Raw genomic sequence first — 26,685 nt, forward strand, 5'->3', positions numbered from 1 at the left:
CTGGGAAACCGTAATCTTTTCAGATGAGTCGAAATTCAATGTATGTGGGTCTGATTGACGACAAAAAGTGTGGCAAAAAAGAAATGAAGCTATGAAAATGAAAAATATGAAGCCTACTTTTAAGCATGGGGGAGGCAACATTCTGGTGTGGGGTGCATGAGTGCTAAAGGAGTGGGCAAGTTAGATCTAATTAATGGTATGATGGACCAATATGTGTATGTGGATATATTAAGACGCAATTTAAAAGAAAATTCAAAAAAATTAGGGTTGGAGGGAACGTTTGTCTTCCAACAAGACAATGACCCGAAACATACCGCACCAAAAACTCGGGAATGGCTTTTAAATAATACACTCTGGCGCCTAAACACCCCTCCACAAATGCCAGACCTTAACCCAATAGAACATTTGTGGGATGAAATCAGCCGCGAAATAAATAAACGAGGAATAAGAAACCGTGAACAACTAAAAAACGCTATTTTAGAAGAGTGGGATAAAATTCCAACATTGACGACCACAAAATTATTAGGATCGATGAAAGCTCGTTTGTTGGAAGTGATTAGGAACATAGGAGGTCCTACAAGTTTTTAAAATTTATAATTCACGTACAATGTGTAACAATGATTTATTTCTGCAAAGTGTTCACAGACTTTTTTTGCATTCGTTTGGGGTGTTGTTTTGTTAAACATTTAATTGTGATATTCCTGCTGAACAAAAATAAAAGATTGAATATAAAATGAAAAACTCTGGTTTCTCTCTATCGAATAGTATATTTCATTTGAAAATAAAAGAAGTTTCTAATAAGATAATAATAAAAGTAATAAAATTTAGGTTAGTGTTCACAGACTTTTTTGGCCCAGTGTATATTATTCCAATTTTTCCGTAGAATAAAATATAAAAGTATGAAATGTTTCTAATAATCCAGATGCAAAAACAAGTTCGGAACTCACAGAAAGCTGTTGTAAATCCATTGTAAGAAAATCAAATAGTTAATTTTACAATTGCATTTCTTAAAGAAACGGAAACAATGTGAATTTTACCAAACAGAAATAGGGCAATAAATAAAGTGCCATATAATTCTCATTCGAAATGCACTTACTAAGATTAGCTACCATAACAACTAAGCTATCCTAAACATGAACCTCTAAGCAAGTAAGGTAACCTCTTGGTCTTTCACACATGTTCTTCAATGGATGTCAATTTCAGTAGCAATCAGCTGTGTACGTAAATAAAAGTAGCATTCTTATGAGGATGTTAAGTGGCTGTTTATGAGTATTTTAGTGATTAGAAGCTGCAATAAAGAATACATTTAGAGGATTCTTTTTTATAAAAAGTGAGTACTATAAATAGAGCTTATTTATTCATTTTTAAGTTTAGAGATTTTCAAAAAATAAATAGGATCGAGCTTGTTAGTTCTTGTTTTTTTGAGTAACATAACTTTTCTTGCGCTATTGGAATTTTATTTCAAGGATATATAAGTTCACAACTTCCAACGTTTTCTCCAGTGAATTTTGAGAAGTCTAAAATAGTAAATTGTTCATTCCAAGCAATTTCTTTTATACAACCACTAAATGGTGTTTGGAAAAAGCCGAATGTTTCATCAATGACGTTTTGATGTTCGGGAAATCCACCTAAAACCGTTAAAATGCTTTTAATAAACATGATTTGTTGATTATAAATGTGAACCTATTGCTACTCTACCTACCTAAGTAAAATATGCCATCTGTATGAATAGACGCATTGGAAGTATATGTGTAGGCAACAGTTCGGTCCGTTAAAAAAACAATACCTTTCTCTGAAGTATTCATTGTCAGTGTATGCCAGGTACCATCTGCTACAAGTAAACCAGGCAATAATATTTCTTTTTTAATGACACCTAGCATTCCCCAAACTATTTTCATAAATCCAGTTTCAATTCCTAAACCAAGGAATTCATTGTTCTGAAAATAAATCAAGTTATATTTCATTTATGATTAAAAGCTTATTAAGATTTACGAACTAATGTTTGGTTTTACTTGTGATGTCCAAAAAATCATTCCATCATGCTGGGCTGTAGAAAAATTTAGGAAAAGATACGTAATGACATAGTCATTCAATTCTTTTTCAACGTTTATGAAATCTTCAAGTTCTCCTCCACCGCGTTTTGTCAAAATATGTTGCGAATCAACAACCAGAAAACTGTCACCGCCGAAATGTGGGGCCCCTGTAGGTACTTCTGAAATCAATTTTACGTTAACCTTTACGTTATGCCTTCATGGCATGTTTAGTTAAATGGTATAAACCTGCCTAAATTGCAGAACGGCCCTGTCCAACCTGTTGGACAACTGCATCTAATTTCTTTATTATGTTTGACGCATCTTCCATTATTTTCACAACCTACTTCAACACAAGATACCTGTTTCTCACATCTTTCTCCAATATATTGCTGAAACAAATATTCTGTCAGAATTAGCATAAAGTTAAAAAATGTTTTCAAAGTTGAGCTTGGTTTACGAGTTTTAAAGTCCCGAATATTCTTTTAGCACAGATACCTGCGGACAGTTACACATGGGCCTGTTATTGGCAGTAAGCCAACAACTTCCTCCGTTGTAGCAGATATCTCCTCCGCAAGCGGTACCATCGCAATCGTTTATATTTCTTGCGGCTATAATATTTTGTTCGTTAAGAGTTACAGACCTCCAGTTTAACCAGAGTCTACGGACGCAACCAGAAAACGGGACGGGCAAGCCTGCCACAGCACCACTTGGTAATTCGCTTAGATCTGGTACGCCTCCTGCAATTATAAAGTACAAAAAGTTATTATAGTCAGAAAAGCGTGTTTAAAATAGATATTAGTAGGTTACAAATTCTGCTTCTTTAAGAGAAATATTACCAATGTAAAGAGGAGAATGCGATGGCAGAAGTATTTCTCCAGGAAGTAGAGTGCCAGAGTTCACTGATCCTTCTACCTAAAGAAAAACGAAAGGATTTCAACAAATGATGCCAAAACATTTAGGCAATGTAGCTGCATAATTTCATCCATAAAAAATATGACATTGTTTATTAGTAGTTTAACATGCTGGTAGTATTAAAATTATAGTGCAAGTGAACAATCAAATATTAATTTCTGAAAATGAATGCTTCCTGTTGGAGAGAACTAGAGTTATTGAAAAATAATGTAAGTTAATTTTTTGATTAAGGAAATAATTTCTTAGTTAAATAGATAATAAAAAGTTAAAGTAGGTTTTTGAAAGAGTCATGCAATACAGTTTAAAATATTTCTTGAATGCTTAGGTATATAAATGTTTATTTACTTAATAAATGTTATTCCAAATATTGAATAGCTAAACGCCTGAAAATCTCAGTAAACTTTTTAAATTTGTTCTGAGTGATCATAATTTTACGAAATATTTTAACGATCACATTTGATCTTAGCTTTCCAATTGGCAACGCTAATAGTTGGCTTTAGTTCAAAATATCATTTAAATAAATAAAAGTTTGGTTAATTCTTATTTTTAATAATAGTTGTTTTTTATTTTTTTGTATTTATTTTTACACACATATATAAAGGGAAATATTTAAGTTGAGTGTGGTTGGCAGACTTGTTATACGATCTATCATGATCGATAGGTTAGGTTAGTTGTGTTGGTTATAAGCTGTTATGTTTTGTTTGTGAGTGAGATTTAGTTTATTATGCTTAGTTTTTTGCTTATAATATGCCACAGTTTATTAGGAAAAAGTCGCGGAAATCTTTCCCCGTTAAAGTGTGTACATTAGACGCTGAATTGGAGTTTTCTTTAGAGTGGAGAGCAACAGGAAGAGATTTATTTGATTTAGTTTGTCGGACTATTGGTTTAAGGGAAACATGGTATTTTGGGTTGCAATATGAAGATGCTAAGGGATTCATATCCTGGCTAAAATTAGACAAAAAGGTTCAAGATCAAGTAGTATCACAACAAACGATAACTCCGTTTATGTTCCTGGCTAAATTTTATCCCGAAGATGTTGCTGATGAATTGGTTCAAGAAGTTACTCAACATTTATTTTTTCTCCAGGTAAAACAGGCTATTTTATCAATGGATATTTACTGCCCTCCTGAAGCCTCAGTTTTACTAGCTTCTTATGCTGTTCAAGCAAAATACGAAGATTATGATGAAACAACATATAAACCTGGAATGCTTGCAAGTGAGGATTTATTGCCACAACGAGTTATTGATCAGTATCAGATGACCCCAGAAATGTGGGAAGATAGAATAAAGATTTGGTACGCTGATCACAAAGGCATGTCAAGAGATGAAGCAGAGATGGAGTATTTAAAAATTGCCCAAGACCTTGAAATGTACGGAGTCAATTATTTTCCGATAACTAATAAAAAAAACACCGATCTTTGGTTAGGCGTTACAGCGCTTGGATTGAATATGTATAGTAAAGATAATAAACTTACCCCAAAAGCTAACTTTCCTTGGTCTGAAATAAGACATGTTAGCTTTGATGAGAAAAAATTTGTTATAAAGCCTGTGGATAAATCAGCTAGTAATTGTGTATTTTTTTCTAAAAAAGTGCGAATGAACAAATTAATTTTAGATTTATGCATAGGAAATCATGATCTTTTCATGCGAAGACGTAAACCAGACACGATGGAAGTGCAACAAATGAAGACCCAAGCCAAAGAGGAAAAGTCTAGAAGGCAGATTGAACGAAACAAACTTGCTCGAGAAAAACAGTTGAGAGAAGCAGCAGAAAGAGAGAAAACTGCATTAGAACAAAGACTTTTACAGTATCAAGAAGAAATTCGTTTAGCTAATGAAGCCCTCAGAAGATCTGAAGAAACTGCAGAACTCTTAGCCGAAAAGTCCAGGGTTGCAGAAGAAGAAGCTATGCTTCTTAGCCAGAAAGCAAGCGAAGCCGAGCAGGAACTTGCTAGGATGAGACTTACCGCAATGAAAACTGAGGAAGAAAAAATAAATTTAGAAAAGAAAACTCGCGAGGCTGAACAACTTACTGCTCGTTTAGTGGATGAATCTGAAAGAAGGGCATTCGAAGCCAATCGATTAAAAGATGAACTCCTTAAGGCTAGACTTGCGGAAAAAGAAGCTAAAGAAAAACTATTAGAATTCCTATCAAGGAACACATATATTAGCACAAGCATGAATTCTTTATATAATTCTGGTCCGGTGATTGATGTCCAACCTCTACCACTCGAAGCCGCCCCTACATTAAGCGCTACGGACCTAACTTCTTATGAATTAACACCAGATACTGACATGATGCAATTATCTTTAGAAATTGAAAAAGAAAGGGTTGATTATTTAGAGAAAAGTAAGCATCTACAAAATCAACTCAGAGATTTAAAATCGGAAATTGAAGTGCTTAAGATAGGAGAAAAACAATGTGAATTAGATTTACTTCATGATGAGCAAGTAAGGCTGGGTGAAACGAAATATTCCACTTTAAGAAAAGTAAGATCTGGTTCAACAAAAGCCCGTGTTGCTTTCTTTGAAGATTTATAAATAAAATTTATATTGTGTAGGTAAAATCTATTTTTGATAAGAAAGACACTATTTTTTACAAAAATGTTTTTGTTCATTAATATGTTTAATTTGCAATTTTATCTAAAGCTTTTTGTTGTATATAAAACAAAAATCAATGTTTTAAGTATATATCGTACTTTTATTTAACTACTTGAAGTGCCAACATCACTCAGATGAAAACGGGCACAATGTGATATATTTTTTATTTAGAGTTACTTTACTAAAATAAATAAATGTGCTTAATCTCGTATGAAATACTTTTATTTTCTGAAAAAGTTTCATTAAATATCTTCTTTGAAATCTTATAATGTGATTATATTTACCCATAGGAATATCCTTCTTCCATACCTTCCGGCCCGTACCCTTGCCCATTGTCCCAGGGACAAGACTCTGCCACTTCTCACAACCAAAACATCACCATTTCTTCTCTGCCCTCCTAAATTCGTATGCATCAATTCAATGAGTTTATTTTTATTACAATTGCAAAATCTCAGTGTGTGTCTTAATTCAATACAACATTACTATTTCAGGATATAATACCTATAATACGTTTGGTTATAAGAAATTAAGAATAAAAATATGTGAACTGATTATTAACTTAACTGAAATATAAGTTGAGAGAGAGAAGTGTTGACGTTGCAAAATAATAAGGTAAACGGTTACATAAATATTGTTTAATTCAAATATTAATTAAAAGAAATTGATAATTTTAAGCTCTAGGTTTAAAAAAAATGTTTGTATCCCTTTTCCCACTGTATGATTCAATGAAAAATTAAGTTGTCAGTTTTACATTTTAACCCAACTTAAAAATAGGCGGATTGTTCTTTTTAAACTTTCATTTTGGCTGATAAAAGTATAATAATTTATGTTATTGTTCCGCAAAGTGTTGCCTTAAGAAAGAACATTTTAACGATCCACAATTTCACAATCCCAATTCGTTTAATAAGGCTGTTTACTTTCGATGAATGATTTAAATTTTTTTCATGCCAAGTTTTGCAATAGATTTACCTATGGGTTGAATCCTGAATTCCAACACTCCGCCATGAAGAGACAAGGAGATGAACATAGTTGACAAAGCATGGCTTTGTGAAGAATATAATATAAGCCCCCTTGAGAAGACAGGTCTTATTTCTAAATCTATACAAGTCTCTGTTAGTTCCAAGGAGGCAGGTGCTAAACTAAGAAATGATCGATGACCAGAGAAACCAACGTCTGATAAAGTTTCATCTGTAACGAAGTATAATAATAAAATAAAAAATTATATATCAACAATTGTGAAATAAGAAGATAAATTTACCTAATTGACAGTAGCGTCCTGTTTTTCCTAAAGGACAGTCACATTCATATCCCATTGGTAGTGGAACACATGTTGATCCATGAGAACAGTTATTTCTAGTAGATTCACACGGATTATAACGTATTTCACACCCAGCTCCAAACCAACCATCCTGGCATAGACATCTTGAAAATATTTTGATTATTAATCCCAAGGAATCCAAAGCTAAGTTAATGTTTGCAAATTGGGAGACTAAACTTATATTTATTTAAAGTAGCTTATTATTTAAGTGAATTATGTTTGAATAAGAAACGCTGGATTTCTTATTAGATTGAATTGATGTGACATACGTGAAAGTAGCTCCATGATCGATGCATGCTCCTCTATGAAGACAAGTGGAATTATGACAATGCTTGGTAGAACACTGACCTACATTTCTTCCAACAGCATCCCTTGAACGTTGTATAGACAATCTCACTTTACCGGCCCTTAGCTCCAAATCATACAAGCAACCTGAATAACCTGAATGTAGTGGTAAGTCATGGGGAAGACCACTAAAATTGCGACTTTCATGTCCTCCTGCATATTGTTTTGAAGGACAAGTTTAAATTTACTAAGATATACTGCGAAAATTTTACAGAAGTTAATTCGAAATTAACATTGCAGAATCACAATCTCACCAACATAAATGATTGGTCTAGTGTTTAACTGCGAAAGCCAGCCTGGTGAAATACCCGTGACATTAGGCATGGAATCCACCTGCAACCAGCCTATCTGTCCTGATCTACCTAATCTCACATTATGAGTTTGCTTCCCTTGTCCTGAGTCGATAATTGCTTGGGGGGTAAAAATTCTCCTTGGTCCTATTAAAGTAAATGTATTAGATTTCATATAATTATTATTATTATTTTTTTGTTAATTACTGAATTATTCTTGAGAAAGAAAAAGAATAATGCCTTAATGCAAGGTGAATTGGCATTTTTCTTGTCCTTTCAGATTTATGCAAATTTTGCTTCCAATATACCTAAAATTTCTGGAGATTTATATTGTAAATTCTGTTTATATTGTAAATTATATTTTGTGATTTCAGTTTAAATCTACTGCTCATTATATATATTTATACTTATGAACTAAACAGATTTGCGTACCTGATCCAAGATTCCAAGTTAGTACCACGTAACCTTTTATAAAACTAACAGCCAAATGATCGGAACTAGAATCATGCGGATGACTTTGGCCAATAAAAATCATTAGAGCTATCTGATCCAAAGACGATGGAACAAAACGGAAATGCAATTCAAAGCTGTGATGAATGGCCCCAGGTAAAGGATAGGCAGTGTAAGAAGATAAACCATTAACTGATGAAGAAAAATGTGGATGTCCTATTTCTAAATCTAAAATCAGTAAATTTATAAACTATGTTAATTTGTATGAATATTTGTTTACGAAAAATAATTTTTTAAAATGTTTATCAGTTTTTATTAATGACTAATATTTGTTTCAGCCAAATATCAAATTTTTGATGAAAAACTGTCCTTCATTATAGATTCAGTATAATATACTTACCCTGATCACAGAACATTCCGTGTTTTCCTAGTGGGCATAAACACATGAACCCACTTCCTGGGTAAATTACGCAGGTACCTCCATATTTACAGGGATTATTTAGACATACGGAACGTTCACACATATCTCCAAGAAATCTGTAATATTCATATAGTTTTAATGTGGAAAGCTGGCTGTTGATACTCTACCAAAGTTAATAATGAGGACAATTCAGTCAGTAATATAAAATATTTTATGATTTTTCTAGTTTTTTGAAGGAGTTTAAAAACTTGCGGAAGGAGTTGAAGATTACAAGGCAATTATTACTGTGAAAAGACTATAAGCGCTAGCATGTAGTGAATGCTAGAAATGACGCCCAAAGAGAAGAATGAAAGGTGAACTCTGTGTTGACCAGAAAAAATTGGAATGCAGAGAATCACTGTTTGCCTGAGAAAAGGAAATGTTCATCAAGCTAAAATTCACAGTGCAATAGGTTCTACGTGTTAGTTCTCTAGAGCTGTAAATGAATGGATAATTTATCATTATTGAGTGCGTGGGTAATGCATCCATTCAATTGGAAGAGTTATGAACTCACCCGGATGGACAAAGACAATTCCATTTTTGTCCAATTTCAATGCAAGTAGCACTGTTTTGACAAGGGCTGGATAGACAAGCCAGAGATTCGCATTCACTCACATCTATTCCATCAAAAGCATCGCCATATATTTTTCTTGTTTTTTCATTTACCTAAAATAAAAAAGTAATTATTTAAACCGCTAGAAAAGTTTTTTAGATTTTTGTATGTCTGTTGATGAAGAAGCGTTAATTGTTAATGAATTTATATTTATTTAGATATTACACTCATAATTTTAAACTGTACGAACTTTTAACTTTTTTTTTTGTTTAATGCTTTCTCACCCGCAAATCATGCATACAGGCTGTGATTCCTTCCTTGTATGGTATGTCTACTTGGTGTGCTACTTGGGTAGATAATCCTCCAAGATATAAGACTCCAGACATTTTCATTCCAACGGTTGGATTCAGTGTTTCTTGTTTTCCACTCATTGATAATGTACCGTTTAACTTTACAGAGCCATTACATTTTTTTAAGAGTCCATTTTGTGGGAGAAGTTCTAAACTGAAATATAAGTTTTGGACTAATATAGTGATAGTTCGTTTGTAAAACTAAAAAACTTATAGGAAATTTAATAAAGCCTTACGTGGCAGTTATATCCATAAGAAAGCCTGTATTTATGGAATATTTGAGTTCACTAAACAACATAGTTTGAATGCCACAAGAAAATTGGAATTTCAAAAATCCTTGTTGAAGGTATAGTGACATGTAGATATTAGCAGATGCATGAGCGTACAAAATTATTCCGTTTTCAGCTAATGTTCTCATTTTTAAAGATACAGTTATTGTTGATGAATTTCCGAATATATGTAGTAAGTATGATCGTCCCTTAAAAGCTGCTATTTTGATTCCTTCTTCTTTTTCACAGAACTTTCCGGTCCAGCCGAATTTGCATTGACACTGAAATCATTAGAATGCACTTGCTGTTGAAAGAATTAACCAGTTGTAAAGTAACTTATTTGCCATTTGACAGTGATAATGTATTTATTATATCTATAAGAAAACAAATATATAAAGTATATTACTTTAGCTCCATGAGTTGTATTGACGCAAGAGCCTCCATTTTCACATGGTTGTTTTATACAATCAGGTATTATTTCCGTTGAGCTTGAAGATCCATAGGTATCAGTCGGTGTTCCAAACGTCATTAATTCAGTAGAACCAAATCCTTCAGTGGAGGCCGTGGTTTTATGCGGCCATCCTTCTGTGCTTTGTGGTAGAGTTGAAAATGAAGGGGCTTGTGAACTTAAAGTGGGTGTATAACCATACGTCGTTAGTTCTTTGGAAGTGATATACATTGTAGAAAATTCTGATGGTATTTCAACTGAAGCAGTAGTTATATCTATTCCTGTTTTAGTTGTAGCTTTTTCAGAAAAATCGGTAGTTGGCAGCAAATAGGTTGTACTTTTTTCAGTCAATTCTCCACTTGTATCCGAGTATCCATATTCTGAAGTTGGCTCTTCTTTTGCTGTGGAAATTTCAGTACTGTCACTTCTGATGGTGGAAGTTGCAAGACGTCCAGTTTCGGTTGTGCTTTGAAAGGTATACGATTCTGTGATTTCTGCAGTTGTATCTGTTGTATACGTTTGTGCAGTAATTTCTGCGGTAGAAAGACTGCCTTCAGTTATTGTACTTTTACTAATTTGGTCAATGGTAGTGTAATCAATTGGCACTTCAGTAATAGCTTCGGTAGTAGATAAATCTCCAATTTCTTTTGTTGTATATGTGGTTAAATAGCTTATACTTGTACTAGGATAATATCGAGATGTTTCCATGGTAGTAATATTAGGCACTTCTGGTCGAATATAATTACAGTTTAGATTACCGCTTTCTGTGACAAGACATTCACAGAATCTTCCTGTCAGCCTTGGAGGGCAAGAACATGTGTAACTGTCCACTCCATCTATGCAATTTCCTCCATTCAGACACCTTTACATTTATTCATTTTTATAAAGATTTTTGTATTATTTATATTAGTTCCAGTAAAAAACGAAAGGAAGAACTTACCCAGGACCTTTAAGACATTCATCATATCTAAATTGGCAGCGTTCCCCATGATAGTCTGGTACGCAATAACATATACTTTGTCTTCCTTCAATGACGCAAAGAGCGTTGTTTTCGCAAGTATTAACAGAACATAATTCGACCTGTGTCTCGCAGTTGATTCCAGTAAATCCTATTTTTATAAGTTTAGGATGTTAGCAGAAATGAAGAAATTTTGCTCTCTAACCAACAATCTCTAAATTAAAGCAGTGCAATTCCAGCGTAGTAACGAAACAAATTTAAAAAGGTACCATTATTTTAAATGTTTCTTTCCTTACCGTACGGACATGCGCATACATAAGTAGCATGCATGTCAATGCAGACACCTCCATTCTCACACGGTGAAGATGAGCATTCATCTACCGGTGATTCACACAGTTTTCCTGCCCAACCTGGAAATATTTCTGAGTATGAATATTGTTTTCTGTTTAAGAAGTACCAGTTAAATCATTTATTTATTTTTTATTATTAATCAAGTATTTATTTTTACCTGGGAGACATCGGCAAGAAAAGCTTATTCCTGGCCCTTCAATGCAGGCTCCTCCGTTAGCACATCGAGTTTCTTCAGTTGTATTACAAACGGCCATATCCACCTCGCAATTAAAGCCTAATAAAATTATAATATTTAGCTTATGTTTTGAGATTTTGTACGTATTTTTCACGTACTTCTCCTTTAGTACTAGACTTATAACAAATTATATATTTATTAATTATTATTATTTTTGTAATTTAACATCAGAGGTTATTGGCGCCTGTGGCTTTTTACAGTGCATTGCCAGGCTCTGGACAGTAATATCTCGTTAGATAACTCTGTCCATCTAAGAGGAGCTCTAAGAAGCTCCTAAGAAGAAAAAATATATGGACCAGCAGCTGGATTCGAACCCGGGATCTCTGCGTTTGGAATCCAGTTTACGCTAACCACTGTGCTAATTCCTTCCCTCGACAAAAATTATTGGTTTCAATTTATTCAAGAAATGAGATGGTTCACAATTAACTAATTACTGTTTGATTCTTTCAACGACTTCTTTACTGAAAATCTTCTTCAGGCTTCATCGAATAGGATAGCGTTGTGTCGATGCTTTCTCTAAATCGCAGAGTGGTTTACGTATGGAAGAAGCTGTGTTGATAATAAGTTTGTTCTTTCTTCACTGGTGCAGTTAATTCTCTCGTATCAGAGACAAATTATTATTATTATTTTCCATTCAAAGAGTATTTGATAGTTTGGAACATAATTTATAATGGTAAAGACTGCATAAAATAGGTATTAGCGGTAAAACTATGAGCATTGAGAAATATTTATACGATAATGCAATTTTGCAGGTCAGATGCGGTTGTCAGGTACTGTTGATATAAAGGTGAAAAATTTTGCAAGATGAGTCACTATGTCCTATATTGTTCAAAATGTTTTTAATCTGTGATGTGGAAATGTTTATTAGAAACAAAGAGTTATCTAGAATTCTAATTGAGAATCACTCTGATTTTGTATTACTGAAGCAAAAATTTAATGCTGTATCCAAGATAATTTGAATAAAACTTCATCAGTCAATTAGTCAGGTGGAATGGTGGAATGGACGCTCATATTCGGGCTACAAATTAAAGCGTTGTTCAGAACCCAGTTCAACTTCTTCAAATATATTGCTCTCTGAATTACATTTATTTTTTAGTATCAAACATTTATTCTTAATTTTTTCTCTTAATAAGTGGAAAATATAATTTTTGAAAAATGAGTTTTCTCAAAAATATTAAAATCAGTAAGGCTCAAATGGGCTTCTGTTTGGTTCCTTCTCTGAAGTATAATTGATTGATTAATTTGCCTTTATAAAAATAGAACTAAAAAAATTAAAAGCAATTAGTACCTTTAAATAACTGAAGATGGGTAGAATTTCAAATTACCTGAATATCCCGGCTGACATTGACAAGTATATCCATTTGCTATGTCCAAGCAAGTGCCATTGTTCAAGCAAGGATTTGACCCACATTCATCCACATTTTCTTCACAGGTTTCGCCTAAGAAATTTAAATTTTGTTATTGCTGGCTTTAGTATTTACAAACTTAACTCACAAAATAGAAATCCGTTGATTAATGGTTGTAATCTTAGCTTGAATTTTTCTGAAAATTTGGAATTTGTCGCTTTATAACTTTCCAAATACTCTCTGTAACTCTATTTTATGTTAGTGACCTATGTTCAATTTACATTGAAAGACGATGGATAAGAGCGGAGAGAAATCACAGTCTCCTTTAACATACTTATTCATTGCATGCAAGGGAATATTTCAGAATTTTAATTAATAAACAATTTCGAATAAATCCGGAATTGAATGTCTACATTTTAAGAACTCCCTTCGACTACTTTTTATTAAGTCCCTGAAGCATCGCCCTGAAAGCACCAAATCTATTAAACTTTTTCTTTTAAGACGTTATTTGTTGAGAATTGGGAATATTTGTAACGACACAAATTAACAAATTTGTAACGATTGCGATTCTAACTTTAAAATGTTAAATGTTAGATTCACAGATGTTTATCTTAGATGATGAAATAAAAATTATTAGAGAACAGAATTTCGGTATTATCGCTAAAAATACTTTTTAGTTACTTTATTGAAACATAATTTTGGGACAAAATATAATGTAATTTATTTAAAGTGATTGCTTACCTACAAAGCCATCTGGGCAAGTACAATTGAAATATGCTACACCATCTAGACATGTGCCACCATTCAAACAGGGTGAGCTCCAACATTCATCCCAGTTCGTTTGACAGTTTGTGCCGGTATAACCATCAATACAGTAACAAGTGTAACTGCTACTAGAAACAAAACTATACTCATATTAATTTAATTATTTCTGGAAGTACCTTTATTACAAAAGAAATTGTTATGGTCCTTCAAAGTATGTTATAAATTTGCCTAATTAGGGTAACGGGAAGCTCCGGCCTTTTTTTTCCGAAATATAATGCTTAAACGTTAATTGCAACTGAAATTAGTACATTTTAATAATGAAATTAGCAGTTTAGCACATTTTCCTTGCATGAAGTATTGTAAATAACTTCACCGATCTTAGTTCAATAGGAAGTTCAATCGTTTTTTATGTAAACTTAAGTACATACATATATACAATATTAGTGTCAGCGAGGGGTACAACCACAGTGAGAACCAACTGTCATTTACAAGGCTACGTTTTGAACATCAATAAAAAAGTACTAAAAAGTCATAAAAATAGATTGAATTTATTTTGAATTGAAAATTATATCTTTTTTTTTTTTTAATGGGAAAGAAGATATCAAATTCATTTATTATAAATACTTTATTTTATTGAAGTTACATTAATTTCTTGAATGAGTCCCAAAAAATAGTTGATTTTAAACTAAAAAAATTAAAAATAAAATACAGTTAAATTGTTGATTAAGTTCATGTAACAGATAAATTATGCCATATATACAAATAATTAATAAATTAAACAAAACCAAGACTAGGAGAAAGAAAGTTAAGTTAAAAGTTTTATTTAAATGTAATATTATTTAAATTGTGAATTCTAATTATAAATTGCAAATTTTACAAATTAATATTGTGAATTTCAAGGAAAAATAAAAGTGAAACAAACTGCACAGTGAATATTCTAAGGTCTGAAAGAACATTTTCGTTTATTGCAACTTGATTATTACTGATCAGAAATTATAGATGTCGGTTTAATGAAATAGAGCTGTTCATAATTTACAACATTAACTGGAGCATGATAGATAGTGAAGCTGTTTTATTTTCATCTTTCAAATATAGCGATTTAAGCAGACAGTTAAATTTTTAATTATCTAATAACTAGTTAATTCATTAAAAACTATACATTACCCATTAAGAGTTTCCATGCAGATTCCATAAATACATGGACTTGTAACGCAGGCCAGACTAGCGAATGCCGTTGTTGAGGCTGCTGTCAGAAAAAAGGCCGTCCATTGCAAACACTCCAGTATCTTCATTGTCTTCAAACCATTCCATCTTTGCACATCTCACCCTGATCGCTCCTAAAATTTAAAAACTAAAATGAACAATATGGTTCTTCATTAAAATAAATTAATAGTTATTTCACCTTGATGGAAGCATTAACTTTTTTATTATTATTAATTTTATTACTTTTTATCTCCACTGTCTTAGTATTTAGACTAAATTTCCAGTTTTATAATAATTAGAATGACTAAAATTGTAATAAGAAAAGTCCATGTGAATACTCGAAATCAGAGTTTTGATTAAAAGGAGACGATAGATGGAAATCTATAGGTTATTTATTTATTTTTGAGCAAAATTTTGATTATATTATTATTGAAACTCATGGTGGTGGACAGTTTTTTTTGCAGCGTGAAAACGCTCATGAAACAATGTAGAGTAGTCAGCTGGCATGCTACACTGATACACCAAAGCTCCGAGCGCTATTTATTTAACATGTTGAAAACAGATAAATTGCTGATTTATCAATTAGATATTAATGAATTCTACACCCAACAAATAAGCTGCTTTCGAATGCGACATATACTGGCTCTGCAAACATGTCATCTGTAATCACAGAAGAACTTGAAGCTAAAGTAAGAATGTCCCTCACCAGCATTCTTTTCTCATACCACCCAGCTCACTCGACTACATCAAAAACTAAGAAGTTGTTTACTAGTCAAGAAATCAAGGTGCGAAGCCTTCCCTACAATAGCGCAAGAAAACGAGTTCGTGGTGGCAATTTAACTGGCTTGTAGGATACCAAGAAAACATCAGTTGAACCACCATCAGCCTACAACCATCAAGTCGCTTCATCGCTGTATCATAAATATCTCAGTCTCTACAAACGAACCTTTAGCCTGTTAGTATGTTTTCAAAAAGATCCTCCTATTGCTGATACAAATAGGCCTTTAACGAATTGTCATTGTTTCGGAACTTTTCTCCACCCTTGACACACCGAATTCATCGATAAAAATAACGAAAATAATGAACGAAATAACTTACTTAAGAACTTCTCTCTTTATTTAAATTCTGTTGCAACTAATCCCTTTAAATAACTTTGGTTATGAGAGTTAAAAATTTGTTTTTGTCAAGGATCTCTGAATTTTGAGAGTTCTTTTCAATCTCAATTTCTATCTTTATCCTTCTCCTTTCTCCGCTTTACACTTCCATCTCCACTTTGAGTCAGCAAGTTTATCTAGCATTTAGCAGTTGTTTTGATAGTGAATTCAGTAGTCTGTTTCTATAACTAAATTAACTTCTATAACATGATCAGAATTAAAGAAAACAAATAAAACGAATAAAATTAACGATCTTAGCAGTGCACCTAATCACATTTTCCATTTCAGCTAGAGTTTTGCTTAGAGAAATTTTAAAATAAAGTCTAATCTATTGTTGATTAATCTTCAATAATTGTTTTTATTTAGCCTTAAAAGATTTTACTATAGGTAAATGTTTTTCTAATATAATTTTTTAAAATTTTTATTTCAGGGAATTTTAACACGTGATAACGAATATTGAAAGAAGCGATTCAGTAAGTAATTTAGTAGGTGAATTGTTGAAAACTAAATAAAGGCGTGGCAGTTTATGAATGCCTCATTAGTTTTCTTTTCAGCAGTTTCCACCTAGCACTTCCTCTTGGTGGTCACACCCAGGGCGCTCATTTTCTACAGCGTATCTCCGCTTCTATGCACTCTGAGGGACATGCAACAACCATTTAATCAACTCTCTCACTCTCTCTCCTTCCACCACATTGACATTGACCATAATACGGAAAGTGTGGTAGCAGTAATGGCAGGTGGGGGCTCATGAAACAATGTAGAGTAGTCAGCTGGCATGCTACACTGATACACCAAACCTACATCCACGCCGTCACACATAAGCCGCGTACCAGCCGGAGACTTTCCATGGCTCCTTCGTCCTCTCACGGTATTTATCTTTCAATTCAACATCACTTACTGTCTTATTTACTCGACATGTACTCTGTTCTTTTATATTTCTTCCTCTTCTTCCTTTTTATTTGTGTTTCCTTATTTCAGCCTTCTTATTTATAATTTGGAGATGTTATTGTAGTAACAGGCTGATTAGAAAGAAAGAAATATATAAATGACACTATTTACCTCCTAATAAGATACTGAATTTTATTTATGACTTTCGATGGCTGATGAACCAAAATTTTTGACTCCATTAAATTATAGTTCTTCTAACAATATAAGAATGTTATAAACTAATACAGAATTTTAAAAATATCAATTAAATTTTACAATGACTGAAGAAATACCCTTTATTTAAAAGCTAAATTACTATTGAACGTTGCAGTATATTGATACCAATGCTTTTAGTATTTCTTTAGCAATTTATTCAAATTCTTACCTTAACTAGTAATATTCGTAGTTTTACCTCTTTCATAGCTAATGGAAAGATTAAAAAAAAAATGTGAATTGTTATTTCAACAAAATGTCTGATAACAAAAATAGTTTCAACTTTAACCTTGAATGATCAAAATAATAAAAAAAAATATTATTTCTGTATTTAAATAAAAATACTATTAATTTTCAAGAATTCTATAATTCAAATAACTGGCGTGAAGGAAAGAGATCACGGGTTGCATACAGCTGCTGTTTTTTCTTTGATTTTCTGTTGCTAGCAGCCTTTTCAGCTCACTCTCTGTTGACAGACTATTTGTCTGAAGGCTGACAGTGAACTCTAAAAGGCTCCAGGTGTATAACACTATTTATTTAAAAAAAAAAAACCCGCTGTGATTCACTAGGAATATTCTAAAGTAATCGCATATATATTTTTCTATATTAATCTCGAATCGTATTTTCATGTGTAGAGAACATAAAATATCGGAACCTGGATTTAGAGAAATACGGTTTCCCTGAAACTTCATAATTCAGAAAAATTTATTCTATAAAATAGTGCACTCGGCGGTTAAACATTTTCTTCAAATTTCAGATTGTATGAATGTGCTTTAATTTAATACGGCTGATAGATTTGTACATTCCTTTAGAGAGAAGCCTACCTTCTCTTAAATCTAAAATCTACTAGAATCTCCAAAAATTAATATTATTTGGAAATCGTTTTACATAAAGGCGTCAGGCTTTTTTTTTTTAATTTGCCAAAAATATAGTTTTAAAGATTCGTTTAAAGATACATTTTCGTTTTTTTGGCCACTTCCTTTAGTGTGATGAGCCATTATTCATATTTTATTGATGTTGAAAACGTCTTGAAACAATTTTGAATTCAAGAAATAAATGGGAATTGCGCTCCTGAATTTCCTAAATTATGTTTTTCAGTTTTCCGCATTTATTTTTCGAAAACTTATCTAGATGATTTCTCAAAATTTGGTATACTAATCCACTTATGTAGAAGCTTGTAAATTAATTTCGTAAGTTTCCTCTGAATATATATACGTATATATTAATTACTTAAGGCGTGTCAACATCTAAGGTTATTGGCGCCCGGAGCTTTTTTCTCCATTTTGTAGACTATCTAGTTAAAAAATTCTTAATCTTAAGAAAATTTGATTCAAAATTATGGGAATGTAGAAAGAGATTTTTTTTTTTAAATGATTATTCGGTGGTGAGATCATATTTCCCTTTTGTATAAGTTTTTCTGATTTCATTCCCAAATCAGAAAGAAGAAATGCACCTTTTCTACGAAGAATTTTCCGGTAAATATTTCTAAGAACCCACCAAGAATCTCGACCTCAAAACTCTTCAAGTCCCCCAGTGCATTATGAACATAATGTTGTTTATTAACTGTTTGAATGACAGATTTTGTTTTGTTATTTCTTAAATGTATTGTATTACTGTCTATTATCCGGTTGGCAAGCATTATAATTCGTTTTCCCTGTACATGTAATTTATTTTCTAATTTGAATAAGGTGTTGTATTAGCTATGAGAGAAATGCTAGGAAAAGTATTCTATTTAAATTCTGCTCACGAACAAACTAACAATGGCACACTTGTACTGAAAAAGTGTTACATCTTTTAGTCATCTTTCTGTTAAAAAAAAAACATAGTTACTTTACTTAAAATGTGAGTAATAAATTATTAATATCGTCACTTAAATATTTTTATTCTTTTTTACAGCAATTTACGCATTGAATTTTGATAGAATTATGCACATTATGAAATCAAACAAGCGATTTTATGCATTTGACATTGATTACTGATTGTTTTGGGGGGTTTCTGAAAACTAAAGAAATGGAAATTCTTTGAAAGTTTATATCTTTACTAGAAGAGGTCTTCCAAAGCAGAAAATTCGAGGAAACTTGAAATTTATTATTTCGTTTAATTACTGCTAATTAAAAAATTATGGAACCACCTAGTCTTCTGAAAAAAATCACGACATCCTTCAAATCCACATTAGGCAGAAAAGGCTACTTTCCCCGGGGGTGGCTAGTTCCTCTTAGCCACGCCCTTAACACTGTCACCCCTGTATAGTGTCATCCATCCCTCGGCAAAGGTTTTCTGGCATCTTGAATTGGGCTTTGTTAAAAAGTTTGCATGGTGTTTCGCAGAGTTGCACATCAAGCTGTAAAGAATCATTTGGGCAAATCTTGTGTAGCTTCTGTCAGTATTAGGGTGTAGATATTGATTGATGATTGTGTTATTAAGACTTCGGATGCTCCTAGATCCCTGAAGAAGTGGCTAATCTTTTTCCCCTTGGTGTATAATTTTCCATTATAATACGTTCGCCCTCGCTAACTAAACCAAATCCGTGTAGTCTGCAAAGGGTTCTATCAATGAATTGTGTTATTATAAATAAATGAAAAGTAAATAATCGCATCAGCCAATTCTTCTGATTCCTTATTTAGATAACATGAAGCAATGATGTGAATCTATTGTGTTGGTAGGTTGTAGATTGATAGGGTGTCCATAGGTCAAAGTTTTTTAAGAAATGATTTTTCTTGATTTTTTTTTTTAAATTTCTTTTACCTGTGTAACCTCCTCCAAAGCTTCATTAACATTAATTTCGTTATTATATTTTTTACAACTTAAAATAATACTTGCTATTAGATATTCTAAATAGAAAAAAATCTTTATGAGATTACTATGAAAGTTCTCCGTCTATAGTATAGAAAGGTAGAGTAAGTAATGTTAATCTGTGTAAAATTTTGGTTTTAGAGTAAGATGCTACAAGTTAAGTAATCAAAACGATCTCTACTTTTACATTTAAAGGAAATTCCCACTTTTTACCTTTCTAAAAAAATTAGTTTATTTATAAATTTGTTTTTCTGCGTGATTTCTTTCATACATGGAAGCTGTTTAATTGACCTTTTCTTTCGATTAAGAGTAAAATTCCTTTGTAATTTTTTTACTTACCACAATTATGATTCTCTCTCTGCATTTAGCACCAAAAAGTAACACACATTTACTTATATACGAGTATGTGTCAGATATGGCAATAGAGATGCGCTATTATGCATATTTTAAAGATTATTTGGCTGAAGTTTTATTTTCTTATCATTTTGACTAAGTTGAAATAAGATAATTCAACTATAGTGATAATGGTTGCTCCATCACTAATAGAAATTCGTGTATAGGAAGTTTGAATATTAGAAGCATGAATAAGCAACTAAGTCTACTAATTATAACTCTAATCTTTAATTAAAATAATATGCTAAATTTATTTGTTATTTCTTTACTAAAGTGAGCCTACAAAAGAATAAAAAATATCCTTTGTTGCTATAGTTAGTCTTATCACCCCTGATCTGTTTCCCTAAAGTACTATCTAGTTTGTAGTCAGTTTGTAAGGGTGTATGTTTGAGCTTAATGAACTCAAGCCTCTTTTCATTGATCGCACACCCTTTTGTAGCTACCGGGTTCCTTATTCTACTATTAATCAACAGTAATTTTAAACAGCAAAAAGCATGTATTATTTTAGATTATTTAAGGAATTTTTCTAAATGTTGATCCGTTGATTTTTTTTTTTTAGAAACCTTTAATTAATTGCATGATTGCTTCCAGAAATGTTTAATTAATGTCAATTTTACTCTCAAAAATATTTAATTTTTGACATTATTGTATATAAATATATGGCTCACTAAGAACATTTGCTTTATTTCAATTTACTATTTGCCTTTACATAATTTTTATGAAGAGGATAGCGTATGAGAAAGTGTAGAATAATGGACTCAGGACGCCGAGGTCGTTCGTTTGCAAAAGAGTGCCAATACATTATCTCTTCTTAGGAGAGACTCTACAGCTCATATTTCGATTATTTACTATGATGGTATTAAGAGAATTCTGCCAAGAGGCTGGCAGCACATAATAAGACTTTGACCCCAAAGACGCTTATTAATTAAAACAAATAAGCTTGAAGTCAGTAAATTTTGTATTCATGCAGATTTTTTACTACTTTTAACAGGTGTTAAGCAATTTAAGACATCAAGGTACATTTAAAACATTATCTGGTGGGGAGTTGACATGTGTATAGGATAGGAATGAAACGACAGGTTAATAATATTAGAATTATATGTGTGACTCACCTTTGGCACCGGTGGTTGGACACGTACTGGTTTATAAAGGGGAGCCCTTTTTTAGTGTGTTACCATGACAACTTATAAACAACAATGTGCGCGGTTTCTTTGGGACACACGTACTATCTGATTGGGAAAAATGTACATCTCCTTACTTTCATACCTTCCTTGTCTGCTAACAATTCACTTAAGTCAACATAAATTTCAATCTGTTAATATAAACTGAACTGATCAAGTTAATTAAAAGTCACTAATTAAAAAAAATAGCAGTATTTCTTTAAATAATTATTGATTTAATGTTTTATTTTGATGTTAGGTTTATTTGGTAGATTCTTTAGGTTGCAATTCTACATTTGTATTTTTGTTAAGTCATCTTAAGGATTGTAGATTAGAAGATTAGGGACACCTAGCATCCTTGCCAGTTGCTTCCTTTTTTCTAGACATTTTGCTGATAGTATCTTGATTCCCTACTGCAATTTTGGCAGTTGCCCATGCACAACCAACCTCAACAATAGTATGCTAAATGCGGTGGAAATATTCTGCTTAAAGCATTGTACATTCAAAACCATGTATGGAAGATTGAGCGACAAATTTGCAGTTTCCTTTGTTTTATTACAGTTTATAGCTTCAGCCTGTCTTGCAGCAGTCTTAAATAGTTATATAATATAATTCTGCGTGAATAGTGACTTTTATCTCATGCTTCCACGGACATTGATGAGTAAAACTGCTCCCTTCATGAAGTGGCTTAACTCGGCCAATCTATAGGTTAAGGTGACTTCCCTAAACTTTCCAAACACCTAACTTAGCCAGTAAAGTTGGCTGAGTGTACTCTTTGTTAGGGACACTATGTTCTCAAAGATCATCGGAACTTGAAACAACAGTAACTATCTATTCACATCAGGTTCGAAATTTCCATAAAAAAAATTCCATTTTTTTTTTCTTTGGAGTTAATATTTCTTTCTTTACTACTATCTTCGCTTGTTCTTGGAATTATTTTTTTGAGAGATCTGATTTTTTTTTTTATTTGTCTATACGAGTCCCAGAAATTTGGATATGTTCTAACATGTTTGTCGTAGGGAAGCAGTTATTTTAAGAAAAAGCCTATTTCATGTGTACTTAAAAATGCATCTAATTTATCCAGTTTATTTAAAGACATCTATGTCTGTCGACCTCAAAGAGATTTAAAAGTTCCCGATGGTACGCGTCTCTGCAAAGTTCTTTGAACATTTTAACTTTGTTCCGAATGTATCTTTAACTTAAAGAAAAACTGTTTTATTAATTTTAGCAGAATGTTTATTGTATAGTAGTTAACAATTGAAGTCACTCTGAAATTACTCACGCAACATGCACCTACAGCGAACATTAGAAATAACTTTAATGGCTCAGAAAAACAAACTATTTTTATACATTTCCATTATAATTTTATAAAGCCATTTTACTAAAAATCGTTTCAATATCGATTCACCAAATCGACATAGCCACCCTTTTTTTTTTGAAATTTTTGTTGTTTTCTAGTGAGGAACCCAGATCCAGGCATTTTGTGCTTCAGTCACTGTGGGCCTAGAGTGTTTTGTCTTCAATTGCCGGAACATTGTCCAGTGTGTAGAGCAAATTTGGATAGTCAGCAATCTTTGGTGCCATTTAGGTATTTTATGCGCCATTTAAATTTTTCTGGCATAAACATTTTTAAACTGACTTTTAATTAATTTGTTTTTGTTTTTTTTAGAGTCCCATATCCCTTTGTGAAAGCATCGCAGTATCCATGTTCAGTTGTACTGAAACCAACTAATGGCGACTATTTAAAGTAAATATTTTTCCAAATTAAAAAAAATAAAGCATTGCTTCACCTAAATACTCCTTGACATTTACCAGATTGAAAACATAATACGAATAGAAAGGAACATGAAATATGAAGAGAAACCTCAGTGACAGACCAGGAAGGCTGTGTGTATTTAATGAACTCAACACAATGTTTTAAAGGGCCAAGAAACATCGAAGTGCTAGCAAAAATCAAAGGGCAAAGAGAGTTGCTAACGGAAGAAGAAGTAATAACGTAACTGCTAACGTGTTCTTTTTTTAAATGATTGCATCCAAATTAGGGCAAAATCAAAAGTGGAATTAACAAAAATGCCAGCACCAGCAAGTTGCAGGCAAAATATAGTATCATTCTGTGATCATTACCGACAACACCCCAAGGAAATTTGCCTCCATTAATTTAAAATTATCAACGGAGCTGATTATCTTCATACGCACCTGCATATGAACACACTTTCGTATGTTCTTCTAGCTTGAGTAGGATAATGTATTTCACCCACATTGTTGATGCCAACAAATTGTATTTTTAACTAGAAATCTCATGGCGTCAAAAGCCGCTGAAACTGCTAGGAAAAAAGAACTAACTTGTTTTCATACAAATAATCGTAAAAGTTCTTAGATTGTTTTGTGTTCCTTGGTCAAAAGGGGGCAAGCTTAATTAAAATAATTTTGCTCTATGAGATATTGATATCTCTCGTTTCATTTTTTAATACATTTGATTACTTGTTTCAGTGATTATAAAGTTTTGATGGATTTGCATGTTGGCGTGACTACAAGTAATGGAAAAGTAATTGAATATGATAAGGATGGTTTTCATTCCGATAGGGCAAATGCCTGGACACAGTCTCTTGTAATTCATCAAGTATTAGATGAAGACAGGATAGCAGAATGGGATAAAGTGTTAAATGCAGTTTCATCACAAGACTGTTGGACCTCTCAAAGGTTATTTATTTAGTTTTGTCGTAAGCCAATTTATTTCAATTAAGAAACTGCTTAGAGTAAGATTTGTACTTTTTTTTTTTTGGTGGTAATAGGAGATATTGCTGCGTAATGACATTTTGGAAGCGCTATTTCTATCATCTGTCTTTCTGTCTTCGAAGTTATGTAGCTATCACAAATAGCCTGATTTGTTGTGGTTGAAAGCTTCTTGTTGTTTAAACAGGAAACAACGTACCCTTTGTTTCAGGTTGGTTAATGACTCTAGCATTTTCAAATGCTTACAGGAAAAACTTCATTAGTGCACTCTTGTGTAGTAGTGAAAATTCTATAAATGGGCTAAAGCTGCCCAGATTTGCTTGTCACGACTCCATGTTGTAATACCTGTGGGTTCTTCCACAATTAGAGCAGTGTATAGAGAATGAGGTAGCAGCGAGAATAGAATATCAAACAGAGCAAGCAGAAGTCTATAAAGTTTTAGAAGCTAGAAAAACTTTGAAAAAGCAAGTAGCGTATGTAAGACTACTGTATTCGACTGCTAACATCCAAGAGTTGCCACATACCCCCTTACAATTTATTTTAAGGCTATTTGCCAACGCTAAATAATTTCTTGATACTCCAATTTAATTTTTTCATTTCATGCGACACTTTATCTTCTAATTGGGAAAGTGGTTTATTTATACCCTTATTTCTTTTCACCAGAAATAATAGGTCAGGTGAATTTTCGAATTTATTTTTGGAGTGCTTTCACAACATATTAGCTTTTTTAGGTGTCGCATCTATTTGACTCTAAAACCAACTTGCTTCCACATTTGTAGCGTATACGTTGTACCTTTTAAGTACTACCGTTCAACACATAAATAAGCTTGATAAAATTCCAAATAGAAGAATTGGAACTTCGAGATACACAGTAAAAGAAACAGCACGAAATTTTAAGAAACTCTTTTTTTGCGTTTATTTGTGCTACAATCAGCGCTTGGCGCTATAAGTAACTATGATACCAGCAACAAATGAAGCAAACGAGTGGAGAAGATACCAATCGGTAACACTCCAGAACACTAAGTAAGAACTAAGAACAAAAAGTAAAAAGTAATTCTTATAAATTAATTTGGAGATTATAATAAGTCTTGAGTGCGTTTATTTTTTATTTAATTTTATTATTGAGGTATATCTTTTTATAACTCATGGTATCTTTTTTTTTTTTAGGTACAACGAAGAAACTTTCAACTGTTACACATTTGTTTTGGCTTTCATTCGTTGCCTTCAAAATGGTCCAATTAGTGAACATGCTAAAAGTAAAATCAAATTTTGTGAATTATATGTTATACCACGAGCAACAAACGCATATAAATATGTTCAGTTATACCGTCGTTTGAAAGATAGTGGATATTTTGTCAACAGACCTCACAATATGAACAAATTTGATTTTTAAAATACTTATATTAGTTATTCTTCGTGGCACTTAGATTTTCCCTCAATATTTTGGCATTGGCGTTTCACATAAAGCCAGCACTGACATTACGTTAAATGAGTGATATAATTAGTTAAGAGTAGTGATTTATTTTTCTACTTGGAGGCCAAGACTACAAAGTAAGAACAGTAATGACTAGGCCTTTAAATCAAATGTAGTGAATAATTGGGATATGAAATAAGCTATAAATTCAAAGAATTACAGTGACTTAATGTAAGAAATGAAACAAATCTATTATCATTGTTAATAAAGTTCTGAATAGCCAAAGAATGTGGTTTAGAAGACCGATTATTTTTCTTGTTAAAATTTCTGTTTTAATTTGTTTTATTTTCAAATATGCAAAATTTATGTATGACAAATGAATAGTTTATAATAATGCAAAATATTTTTGTCTAGTATAAATTTTAGTATTATGCTATCTACTGCTGACCCCAATAGAATCAGTTGTCGAAAAGTAGATTTTTACCGTTTTCTACGCTTAATCAAAGTATTAAGATAGATTTATTTATTTATTTTTGAGTAATACACATTACAAGCAAGGAGTTGTATGTATTTGTATGATAAACTAAAGTATTAATACAGTTATCTACATCAGCAGGTTTACACGTTTATTTTAAGTGTCAGGGTGTTTCAATAATTGTATATATATTATTAATTGAAATACATATGTATTTGCAATAATTCCAAGAGACCTGGTAAGGCAAAACTGACATTGTATTTTTTCTCACAAATCTTTGTTACAAAATAAATTAAAATACTTGTCAGAAATTAAAACTCGAATCTTTTCCTTTTATTGTAATTATAATTAGTAATTCATTCGAATAGTAATGAAAAACAACTCTGTTATTTAATTATTTAACAAATTCAAAACTTGTAAAATTTAATAATTTCATTAATAATTAATTAATTTAAAGTTCATAACTTTAAATTTTTAAAATAAGTTTATTTAGTTTTACTAAAGCTAGCAGTACACTGGAAAAAATAAATTTAAAA

General features: G+C 32.1%; 3 protein-coding genes across 16 annotated transcripts; 2 read left to right on the forward strand and 1 right to left on the reverse strand.

Moving 5' to 3' along the window:
- Nucleotides 1-1,192: 1,192 nt before the first annotated feature.
- LOC141455314 (MKRN2 opposite strand protein) lies at nt 1,193-26,363 on the forward strand. Of its 13 annotated transcripts, none has more exons than XM_074130253.1 (8): nt 8,046-8,186; nt 8,288-8,423; nt 16,472-16,514; nt 16,584-16,909; nt 22,986-23,115; nt 23,197-23,274; nt 24,018-24,227; nt 25,428-26,363. In XM_074130253.1, exons 4-8 carry the CDS (start codon nt 16,789-16,791, stop codon nt 25,651-25,653), a joined length of 765 nt encoding a protein of 254 aa, XP_073986354.1. In that variant the 5' UTR covers nt 8,046-8,186; nt 8,288-8,423; nt 16,472-16,514; nt 16,584-16,788; the 3' UTR covers nt 25,654-26,363. The 13 variants fall into 13 exon arrangements, with proteins under 13 accessions (XP_073986362.1, XP_073986363.1, XP_073986364.1 ...); XM_074130254.1 differs by having other exon boundaries at nt 16,596-16,909; XM_074130256.1 differs by having other exon boundaries at nt 16,599-16,909.
- On the reverse strand, nt 1,339-14,983 carry eys (eyes shut). 2 transcript variants are annotated; one of them, XM_074130216.1, is made up of 23 exons: nt 14,849-14,983; nt 13,661-13,809; nt 12,899-13,012; nt 11,496-11,612; nt 11,284-11,397; nt 10,970-11,138; nt 9,988-10,891; nt 9,549-9,862; nt 9,247-9,466; nt 8,924-9,075; nt 8,350-8,486; nt 7,932-8,177; nt 7,464-7,646; nt 7,134-7,362; nt 6,805-6,968; nt 6,516-6,734; nt 5,831-5,943; nt 2,870-2,945; nt 2,529-2,770; nt 2,284-2,422; nt 2,013-2,209; nt 1,703-1,937; nt 1,339-1,628 (listed from the first exon to the last, which is right to left on the reverse strand). In XM_074130216.1, the coding sequence occupies exons 1-23, from the start codon at nt 14,974-14,976 to the stop codon at nt 1,462-1,464; spliced, it is 4,728 nt and encodes a 1,575-aa protein (XP_073986317.1). In that variant the 5' UTR covers nt 14,977-14,983; the 3' UTR covers nt 1,339-1,461. The 2 variants fall into 2 exon arrangements, with proteins under 2 accessions (XP_073986317.1, XP_073986316.1); XM_074130215.1 differs by having other exon boundaries at nt 2,013-2,212.
- Nucleotides 3,405-5,762, forward strand: Mer (ezrin/radixin/moesin family protein merlin). Its single transcript, XM_074130226.1, has one exon. The coding sequence runs from the start codon at nt 3,693-3,695 to the stop codon at nt 5,484-5,486; it is 1,794 nt and encodes a 597-aa protein (XP_073986327.1). The 5' UTR covers nt 3,405-3,692; the 3' UTR covers nt 5,487-5,762.
- Nucleotides 26,364-26,685: the final 322 nt, after the last annotated feature.

The sequence above is a fragment of the Rhodnius prolixus genome, unplaced genomic scaffold, assembly GCF_049639745.1.
Source record: "Rhodnius prolixus isolate KJV_2025 unplaced genomic scaffold, Rpr scaffold_4, whole genome shotgun sequence".
NCBI classification, from domain to species: domain Eukaryota; kingdom Metazoa; phylum Arthropoda; class Insecta; order Hemiptera; family Reduviidae; genus Rhodnius; species Rhodnius prolixus.

Bases quoted from the DNA above. Each gene is read 5' to 3' on its own strand.
- Mer (XM_074130226.1), top strand. From the start codon at position 3,693: ATGCCACAGTTTATTAGGAAAAAGTCGCGGAAATCTTTCCCCGTTAAA.
- eys (XM_074130215.1), bottom strand. From the start codon at position 14,976: ATGAAGATACTGGAGTGTTTGCAATGGACGGCCTTTTTTCTGACAGCA. The intron at 10,892-10,969 runs GTAAGTTCTTCC...ATAAATGTAAAG, and splicing joins GAATGTCTTAAAGGTCCTGG to GTGTCTGAATGGAGGAAATT. The intron at 6,735-6,804 runs GTAAATTTATCT...ACTTCGTTACAG, and splicing joins AGGACGCTACTGTCAATTAG to ATGAAACTTTATCAGACGTT.
- LOC141455314 (XM_074130261.1), top strand. From the start codon at position 16,789: ATGAAACAATGTAGAGTAGTCAGCTGGCATGCTACACTGATACACCAA. The intron at 23,275-24,017 runs GTAAATATTTTT...TACTTGTTTCAG, and splicing joins ACTAATGGCGACTATTTAAA to TGATTATAAAGTTTTGATGG. The intron at 24,228-25,427 runs GTTATTTATTTA...TTTTTTTTTTAG, and splicing joins GACTGTTGGACCTCTCAAAG to GTACAACGAAGAAACTTTCA.